Raw genomic sequence first — 10,580 nt, 5'->3', positions numbered from 1 at the left:
ATTGAAATCTGTGTAGGTCTGCTGTTCTCGGCGGTGACTGTGGCTGCTGTAGCCAGTGCTTGGCACTACCCTCCTCCTTAGCCAGTGTGGAGTGCCGAGACCACCACGTCAGACAGCCTGAGCCCACCTTGTTAGCTTTCATCTGGTTAAAATGGGATTACTGAATCATTTCGCAGGGCTGAAGGTATCTCTTACACAGCTGCCGAGCAGGAAGGAGGCCGTCGCTTTGGTTGTCCTGTCGCTGGATGAAGCGGTGGAAAGCACGCAAATGGCGGCCTGGTAGTGTTCCTGCTGGGCCGGGGTTTGTCAGGGAATGTTTGCATATGTGGAAGCCTCCTTGGTTTAGAGCTAGCGTTGTACATTTGTACAAATATTTAAGACCTGAAATTGTTCAGGTATTCAGGTGGCATATTGACACGTTTGGAAATACGAGGAATAAAGGCAGGGTTGTTTTGCCTGGCTGGTGCAATGCCCTGGGGCTGAGCATTCCTCTCCTGTGGTTGCAAAGAGGATGCGGGTGATCAGGATCACCGCCACTGAGGAAGCGACCCACCCGTGCTACCTACGTGGTGTCGTGCAAGGCTAATCCCGCCACACCTTTACCCTTCTTCTCTTCCTCTCTTAAAATGCTGTTGCTCGGTTGTGCTGCTCCCTGGGAGCCTGTTGCAGTGCCACCTCATTGATCACAGCTGCTTAATTTCCTGTTTCTTCAGCAGCATTTAAAAGCTTTTTTGCTATTTTGCTAGGAAATGAGAAGATAGTTTCAGGCTTTGCAATGGAAATTGGCTTTGTTAGTATATGCTGTTGTTTAATATGGCACAACAGCAGCTGCATAGGAGACTGTCAAAACTAAATAGCATGCCTTCACTTAGCTAAACAAGCATCTGCCTAAGCCCTGTCTCGAGGGTTGCTTCCAAGGATGGAATGAAAAAGCTTTTACTCAGCTCTGACCCCAGCGTATAATCTGACGTGCAAATGCTCATCAATAGACAGGTCTGTTGGTTTTCCACGATGTTCGCCTGGCAGCACTACTGCCGTGTATAAAAACCAGGAGGAGCAATTCCTGGCTGCAGTTCCAGGCCCTTAAAAGGGGAAAAGTTCCTGGTGCGCAGATACAAAAAGGATTCTCCTATAGAAAAAGCATTCCTGAACTGTTTTCAGAAGCGTTGTTGCAAAGCAGTGCAGTCTGCTGTATTTATACTGATGTTTCACATGATGCTTTGCTTTGGTGTTTTAGGAAAAAGAAGTTGCTTATAAATAATTTGAATATAGAAGGGCTGGTGTTTAATAAGTTGGCTGTGTTGTCATCAGGAAATATATTTTAGTCTAATAATCCAAATAAAATCTAAATCTGACCTACATTCTGTATTTCTTAAGGCTTCTTTTTGAAAGCAGGTAATTGGGGATTGATAATAAAATGTTATGTGGGCAAACTGCCTTCAGTGAAAACTGGGAAAATGTTCTTTGCTGACAGACTTATACCAAAGAGTTTTAGATTAGGTGTCTGGATAAAAAAGTAATTTAAATAGTTTTCTGTTGTCATTCCTAGGCATCTGGCAGCATTGTGTAGCATTTTTTCAGACCTCTGCTTTAAGGAATCCTAAGAGGAAAGGTAACAGAGCTGGCAACAACTAACAAAAAGGAAAATGTAATTATGAAAAATTATCATACTGATTTAAAGAAGCAGGATAGAGCTAACTGAGAATTAGGAACAAGAATATATGTACAGCAGAAGCTGCACTACCAGCAGTACAGCTGTGCTCAGAGCAGGGGTTAAATCTAGAACGGAGCAAGCCTGATCTCTGTGAGCCTGTAGAGAGGCACAGTGGGAAACAGCCTATAATGTTTTCAAAATGAATTTGTTCCTCCCAGCAGGGGGAACAAACAGCAGTAATTCCACAGGTAGATTGCCTGTGAATTAAAACTCTAATTTACTGTATGTCAGCATGAAGAACTGAAAGGGTTCATTGCAAAAATCTTTTCTTCAGACAGAGCACTCGATTTTTGTTCTCTGTTCTTTCTCTTGAAGATTGGCTTCTCTTCAAAGACACTGGGACAAGAGCAAAACCTGATTTATTAAGAAAAAGAAATCTCTATCATTAATATTTATTGTCCTCCTGCCAGATACATCTCAAGGCAAACTGTCAAAGGAGATAATTGTTGCTTTATCAGATTACGCCGACAAGAAATTATAAAACACAAAACTGAGCTTTGTACTTCTTTGACTAAGAAAAACTTAAGTGCTTTAATCTTAATTTACAGCATTAAATGGCTGAGAAAGCCACACAATACAGATTAAACACAGAAGTAATATTTGAATGAGTCAAGTGTAAAACTAACTGAATCAAATTCAAGAAACCTGAGAATTATAATAGTTAATCAATCCAGAGAGCAACTTTTATACACAAATCTATAGACTATACTAGGAGCTGGTCTTGTGTTCCTGTGTTTTGAGTGTGAGTGCCTGGGATAGGGAGCTTGGCTCCCCGCTCTGGCCCCTTGCAATCTCCAAGGCCGCGTTTCGTTCACTGGCGAGATACTTTGCTGCTGGCTCCGTGTGGCCCATCCAGCGCCCTCCTCCGCCTTCCCCACGGGGACTCTTCAGAAAACAAAACCACACGCTCGCATGCTGTTTTGTGCTTTCCACAAGTGACTGAAAGCCCAATTTCCTTCCTTTCACATTTTTCTTAAGACCATCTTGTTGCAGCGGCTGTGAAAGAAAAACTTGGTAACCAGCAGGCTATGGATTTGATGCAGCTATTGCTGGTGTGCCATTTGGGGTTCTCTCACTGGCGTCTTGCGCTCCATCTCTGTGCATCTTCTCTGAAAAGCTGATTGTCAGCTATTGGAGGCAGAAACTGTGAGCAGAGCTGCCAGGCTGTGTGGTAATGCAAATAAATAACCAAAAGGAGAGAGCTGCAGGCAGGCGAGCCCCAGGGACTGGGCAGCGGCTACATATAGGCAGTTAGGCATAAACTTCTATCAAAGGAGCAGAGAGATGTAAGGGCCCTGTGGACACTGGTATGAGAAATCAGTGCTGAGAATTTACCACGCTTTTTTCCCCTTGTGGATTGTCTGGCCACAGACCGGCCTGTAAAGTGGTTTTTGCTCAACTGCAGCTGCTTGCACATGTGTTAGATGTAGATCAAGGCTATGCTGTTAGCTGTAGAAACAGCCCTCTGGCTTTTTTCTGTTGCATAAAACGGTTGTGCAGTGCTCCTTAGGTCAAAGGTGGAAGAGCACAGAGACTGCCGAGGTATTCGTATTGCATTTAACCATTTCACCTATTTAAAAGCAGATCATGACTTTCCAAGCAGCATCACAACCTCTCCTGCCCTTGCTACCCCTGCTATAGCTTACCTTGTTCTTTCCAACCAGGCATTTTTCCTTCCCTTCCTTCTGCATCCATGTTCCCAGGAGCAGAGAGGTTGTTCTTTTTATGGGATCTCTGGAAGCTGCTGTTCTGGTTACAGGTAGTTAGGCAATTAAGTGCTTTGGATTGCTGGCTTCTGCTTTAGCCTGTGGTTTTCTCTGGTGGCGATGGTAAAGCATCCTCTGTCTATTTTGCTTAAGCTGCAGGAGTCATTGAGATGGGTTCTGTAGCCTGTGACCATCTCTTTTGTAGTTGCAGGGAAGGAGGAGGGAAAGTTCCTCATGATCTTTTTACTCGAGCACCCCTTTCCGGGCAGGTTGGGAGAGTCAGGAAGGGATCTCTGCACCCTGCGCAGCTCAGCCCTTGCTACGGGTACTGGAGCTCTCATCTGAATACATGATGGGGAGTCTGTGCCCCTCCACTGGTTGTTAGTCAGCATGAATTCCAAGGAGTGCCATTTCTGTTGTGGTATGTTGAATTGGCTAACTGAATCGTCTTTATTCACTTTTCCTAGCAAGTAGGAGACAGGTATTAATGAAATGAGAAATGGTGATAAATATTAGTGATAGTGAGAAGAGATGTGACCTGAGAAGCTTTCTGTCAGCGCTCAAATGGAGTAGTAGAAGGTAGGTTCAATAATGAAAACATTACTTTTTTATCCCTTTTATTATGCTAGGCCAGTACAGGATTCACAAAGTTAGCCATCTGAAGGAAACAGTCAGGTAAGACTGACCATATTCAAGTCTGTAGTTAAGACTTTTCTCCAAATTTTGTTTTCATCTGTGAGAAAACAGCTGTAGTTTATCAAATTATGAGCTGTAGTCAATATTTCTCCAGGAATTTTCTGTACTCAAAAAAAACCCCCTTAATTCAGTCAAGTTCTGATGACTACACTTGACAGCAGTGCTGCAGCCTTTTGTGGGGCTGAGTTTTGGGTAACAACTTTTCAGCTTGGGTCGTACCTGCCATGAACCATGAACAAGCTTTCAGGAGGTGTTCAGTGCTCTAGTTTTGGTAAAAAGATATGGATGTACCTTCTTAGTCCTGTTTGTGACTCAGCCATCAGTCGAGCTTGCTGTTAAACACAGGCTCTCTACGTTTGTGAGTGTTTGAGTGGTAAACTTCCTTGTTGGCAGCAGCTACATTGGCATTTCAGATCTAGTTTCTTAATTCATCAACAGTGATTTTTAACTATCATCAAATGCCTTGTGATCATTCAAGAAAATGGCCTATACCAGTGTACAGCCAGAAAAATGGTGTGGTCATGCCGGTTACACAGAACAGGAAACTAGTGATGAATAAGAGGAGAAGGAACTGTTGGTGTTTAGTCTGAAATGGCTGCAGGGCTCAGCAGGACAAAAGCACAGCTTATCCAGGTCTGTCCAAGATAAAGCAATACTTAATGTAGTTTGGCCAATCAGCCAGGAAACGCTGCATAAAATTTGTCATTGATTCTTAAACGTAAGCAGTGATGAAATCCCTTCACAGAAAATGGGTATCACTCGCTAACGGATTTTGCCGCTCCAAAGAATAATGACATTTAGTTCATTCATGCCCATGGTGTTGTGTCATCGTTAGAAAAATGCTGGAGGAGGGACTTTCTTTTGTGAAATGTCTGGCATTTGTAGACATTAATTTTAGACAGTTGGATGATGGTTTTTGCATTTTGTGTATATTAACTGCTTACTAGCTAGGACCCTAGCTTTTCTTTCTCAGTGAGGAGGTTTTCTTGCATCTGACTGAATTTCTTTAAACAAACAATTAAGGAAACCTAATGTACTGCAGAATAGGCTAGTCTAACTCAATTGAAGAAGATGCAAACAAGTCTTTACAGCTGTCTTTGGTAATCTCTTAGTATAGGGAAGAAAAGAAGACTGTTTTCTATTTTATTACTTGGTAGAAATTTTGGGATTAGATGAAATCTAATGGATGAACCAGCACCATACATAAAAAGCATAACTTTCAGCCCCCTTCTGGATGGTGACAGCACCTTTACCAGCTCTTTTTGTCAAGGTGCCAGGTTGAATAAAGGGCTTTACAGTGCAGGACAAATAAATCAGTAATATGTATGGGATCTGGAATATTAATTTTCTGGATAAACTGGTCGTGTTTGAGCAAAAACTGATTTTCATAATTCTTCCTGTTCTTCTGAGTAAAATCTTAAAGAAAACAGAAAGCAAATTTTGATACCTATGAGCTGTCCTGATGTTTAGCTCCTTCCTACATACCTTGTAGGAGGGAGATCTGTTTTGAACTCACTGTGACTTTCTAAGCAGGGCCTGTAAGAGAGCATGGTAGTCAGTACCATAATTAGGCATTTTGATTAAATCTCTCACCTTTGTGCAAAGACACATCATCTGTGCAGGAACTCTAACAGGACTTTCAATTTCCTTAACGAAGCCCTTCACTGCTTAGATAGACTGGTCCTCACAGGAGAGAAAACTTACGAATATGAGAGAAAATCAGATGGGCAAAACATCTAGTCTGAGCTTATTACTTCCAGCCTGAGGCACAGCAGGGTGTTTGGGCAGTTTAGCGAGATGGGGAGTTGAGGCTTTTGCTCCTGCATCACTAGAAATGTGCTTTCCTTCTGCAGCAGGCCATCACCTATTTAGAGGATCCCAGTGTTATCTGTGCAGTGGCTGTGGATACTTCGATCCGTTTGGGGCTGACTGCAGAATCCCTTAATGAACTGGCTGTAATATTTTTCTACTACGTGCTAATGTGGCCAAATAAGCAGATGCAGTATGAGATTTTTTTTTCCCCAGGCAAGAAACTCAATGTAAGAAAAATTAGAGGAAAAAGGCAAAAATGTTCATGATGAATGACTAAACAAAGCTGAATGCACGCTACCTGAACACAAACTCGAAAGTGGGCACAAACATTTCTAAGTATTTGAGAAGTGCAAGTATAAACAGTAGGTAGAGATGCTCAAATGTTCTGCAAGCTCTGTATACCTAGCAATAGTGTGTGGAAACACAGGCTGTAGAAGGAATACAGAGATTAAAATTAGGAACTAGGCCATTATCGTATGAAATAAGCCTTTCACAAGAAAAAGCACATGATAGCTCCAAGTTTAGGTAAAATACTGCATGGTGTATACTAGGCAACAATCAGCAACAGAGGGATGGATGAGGAAGAGTCTTCTCCTCATCCTGGTACTTAGGAGTGAGTAGTGACCACCACAACTGTTACTACATGTGTTGCATTTGATGTTAAACTGGTAATTTATTAAACTTCTGTCTTTCTGTTTTTATTTCTAGGCCTCTTCCTTATCTTAGGCTTGATACTTTACCCTGCAGGTTGGGGATGCCAGAAGGCAATAAGCTATTGTGGACATTATGCTTCTGCTTACAAACTAGGAGACTGCTCCTTGGGCTGGGCTTTCTACACAGCTATTGGTGGCACTATTCTGACGTTCATCTGTGCAGTCTTCTCGGCACAAGCTGAAATAGCCACATCCAGTGACAAAGTACAAGAAGAAATAGAAGAAGGAAAAAACCTTATCTGCCTCCTTTAACTCCAGTGGGGAAAAATACCAACGCCTGGATCTTAATCTGCTTTCCATTGACTGGACAAGCAGATCCGCTTACCTGTTTGTACAATTTGTGTGATTGAGCCCCATGCATTCCAGACCCGAACTACTGAAATGGTCTTTCTTCCTTGCTGGGCAATAAGGATCAGATAAAGGATCCCAAAAAAAACCAGAATGTAGAATACTTGGGGATTTTTTTTTTTAAGTTTCATTCTGTGATCAGGACACATTGTTAATCTGACTGGGGAGGTGAGGAATCGTGTATATAATGTTGTTGTTGTAACTAACTGACAAATTCTGGTTGATCAGACTGCCTTACCCACCTTGGTCATTTTGAAGAATTTGAATTTAAAATAATAAAAGCCAGCACGTGTTATTTTTTTTCTTATGCAGAAGAGAAGCCTATGTTGATTAGGCTTTGTTTCCAAGGGCTCCCCTCACCTGTGAATATTTCACCACCACCTGGTTTGGTACCATACTTTTCATTGAGGTGCTTTTTGATACTGAACTTCCTTAAAGTACAGTGCCTTCTCAGATAGTACGTATATGCTGGTGAGAGCAAAGTTGACATGATGCAGTTTACATCAGTCTTTAAGTATTTAAAAAGTTGAGTCCCTGCCAGGTTTCTTTGTCTTGAAACTTATAGTGCAAGGTATGTGCCACTTGTGACTTAGTAGGTAAATGATCTTCTTTCCATTGACTGGACGGAGAAGCTGTTATTACACTGGCTTTCACCCGATTCTGATAAAATTGTTTGAAATAACCGGCATTAGAAATATTTCTACAGCCTTTATTAAAACTCCTGTATGACAACTCCCCACAGCACAGCTGGGCATTATCTTGTGAATGCCAACAGCATGGCCTGGGCTGTAGCGTCTCCTACAAATGCAGATTGCATGTTGGACTTCAACAGTGTTATTCTTTCTCTTGCCAGTGAAACCTCATTCCTACTCTACAGACCAGTCGTCTCATGACCCAGAGCCACATGAGCCCTTAAGAAATTTACATTTTTCAGGAAGTCTTGCCAAATTCTACATGGCTGGGAAGATCTTTCCCCCCCCTTTTTTTTTTAAACTGCATGTAGTATGGACAGTTTTCCAACTACATCAGCAGAAATAAAACAGACCTTGCCACAAATGACATTCTTTTCTCAAAGGCAGTTGGTTGTATTACTGTGGTGTTGCATCACTTACTAGAACTACTTCTGAAAACAAATTTCAAAGGTATTTTAAAAAACAAAGGAATGATGCAACTGTGCCAAAGGAGCATTGGGGAGAATTAATCTAATGATTATTTTAAGGAAATAGTAAGTGAATTTTAGATTCCTCTTCTTACTTCTTGGTCATTTAACATCATCCAATGACAGTTGCTCTCCATCACTTCACTGTGTAATATGGAGCAGAGAGTCTTGTTTATGCCTGATCAGTCCATTGAAGTGTGCCATTAGTTATTTATAGGTATTAAAAAATCATTATTACTGTACAGGTAGATAGATAATTTCAATGCACTGCTCAAGTCATACACAATACAAGAGCTGTTCAGCAGTCACGACCCTGAGCCCAGGGCCAGCCTTGAGCATGGGTGAACACTAGCAGTCCCAGTGCTGGAGCACCCCTCCGGTGCCTTCTGTGCAGCACGGACACCACCTTAGCACAGCCAATCTACGGAGAAAACCAGGCCCAGCTCCCAGCCTGCATGTGTCCGTGCCCAGTACACCTTCAAGCCACATGCCAGATGCATAGGGAGGTGATCTCCAAGCCACTGTGTAAAAAACAAGGTCAGCTTCTGCCAATATGTAAAAGGGGTTTTTAAATCTACCCTCTTCTTGCATTCACCTGCTCCTGCAATCCATATCAACTGTATTATAGTTTAAAACGGGTAATTCACTTTGCTTTTAAATATTTAATTTAAAAAAACTCAACCTGTCCCCATTCTTCTGACGTTCCTCCTGAGCCCCCTGCTGGAGTCTGTGCCACAGAGGCTGGGGCACCAGCTCAGCTCTGCTCGAGGGCTCTGCAAGTGGAAAAGCAGAGCTAGGAAGAATGAAAGTAGCAAAGAAATCAGTAAAAACTTACTTACGAAATAGATTTATAGGTTTTAGCTTTTATTAGGTGGGTAGCAATCCAATGTCTATGTCATCACTGCCAACAGATCTTGACACTATATTAGGGTGACAAATGCTGCTTTGGCTTGAGCACTTGATGAGTCAGAATAAGGTATGTACCTCCAAAAGGTACAGAGGGGATATACTATGGCTTAGCACTAAACAGTGACCAACCTTCATTTACATTACTAGCTGACCTCTGCTGTGATCTACAGAGCGCTTAAAAAATGTTAATAGTGTGGTTTTTAAGTACAAAGGAGGTATTTTCAATGGCATGTTTTGCTTTTGTTTGCATTTGTAACCAAAAAGAACCAGCTTTTCTGCTTGTTGCTGGTCTACTATCAACTTGCTCTGCAAGAACATGATCAACTAAACTTGCAAGAATATCCATGTTCATCACATAGTACAGCTAGAAGACAGGCTGGGAAGAAATACAGAAAAAAACCTACCAGAATTTCATTCCTCAGGGTTCTGTTTTTCTAGCAAGTGATGAGATGGTATATATTGCAGATTTCTTTTCTGGATGAGGTTTTCAGGTGTAGTGTGCACTCATGAAATTTGACAGCTGTTTAAAAGTTGTTCCTGCAGTTCACCTGAGCTGTAGCTTTCAAAGATTTGGGGGGGGGGGAGGAAAAAAAAAAGATAAATCAGCCTAAAGCTAATTTAATTAATTTCATGAGGGGACTGCAGCGTGTAACTGCTTCTTAATGTACTTGCACTGCATAGGATCTAGAAAAATTTGCTGTGGATTCTTTAAAACCTGTGTGCCAATTAGTTCAGTTTAACTTTGTTTTTGTGGTATTGAAGAATTCTTCAAACATCTGTGGTTTGATCAACTTCGTAAACTTATATTCTGTAAAGTGCCATAGACTTTTTTTTTTAATTGTAGCATATTTAAGAATATATATATATATATACACAAACTTGTGTGAGATGTGCAATACCAGGAATGGGTTTTGTTGTGTTGGGTTTTTTTTCCCCCTTAGTTTTTGCTTTTAAAGACGACATTTGAAAAGGGACTTCCCAGGGAAGAAGTGGCTGGAGTTTTGGTGGTGTGGACAAACTAATGCATAGAGTAATCCATTAGAATCACTGATTTTGAAGACGAATACAACAGTAGTAACAGCAGCTTAAAGATTTAACAAAAATATCTTCTAGATTGATTTTAAATACTCAGATCTATACAATACAGATGATTCAGATGTGAAGCTGTGTCCTGGCAATCTGTATCTCTGTCAATATACAATCTAAAAGCTGAAAAGCCTCAGCAAGGTTTCTTAATGTGCTTTATTTATAACATGGCACTGCAAAAAACATTGCTACTGAGCTATTTCTGGGTTGTCTGTATCACTTTATTTACTCAATAAAGTTCCCTGGATTCTGAGGGGTTTTTTCTGCCACATCATTTCCATTTTGCATTGTCATCCCACATCAGAGTATCTCACATCCTAGTGGTAAACAGAGAGGAGCTCACTCCTTCCTTGGAAGTGGCGGGCACTGGTGCCTACTTCAAGGAAAGGACACAGCCTGACAAAAGCAGAGCATGGCAGCAACATACACACCACAGC

The 10,580-nt window shown here is 41.5% G+C and overlaps 1 protein-coding gene and 1 pseudogene across 1 annotated transcript in view; both read left to right on the top strand.

Annotated features, from left to right (window-relative positions):
• LHFPL2 (lipoma HMGIC fusion partner-like 2) overlaps positions 1-7,249 on the top strand; it is a 19,125-nt gene extending 11,876 nt beyond the window's left edge. The window contains exon 2 of the mRNA XM_010282723.1: positions 6,637-7,249. Within this exon, the coding sequence (XP_010281025.1) occupies positions 6,637-6,893 (257 nt within the window). The 3' untranslated portion in view covers positions 6,894-7,249. The remainder of the gene's footprint in view (positions 1-6,636) is intronic.
• Positions 6,945-9,377, top strand: LOC104617410 (annotated as a pseudogene).
• The last annotated feature ends 1,203 nt before the right edge of the window (positions 9,378-10,580 follow it).

This window comes from Phaethon lepturus, unplaced genomic scaffold, assembly GCF_000687285.1.
Source record: "Phaethon lepturus isolate BGI_N335 unplaced genomic scaffold, ASM68728v1 scaffold4442, whole genome shotgun sequence".
NCBI classification, from domain to species: domain Eukaryota; kingdom Metazoa; phylum Chordata; class Aves; order Phaethontiformes; family Phaethontidae; genus Phaethon; species Phaethon lepturus.
The sequence above is the reverse complement of the archived record's forward strand: the minus strand, read 5'-3'. Positions and strand labels throughout refer to the sequence as shown.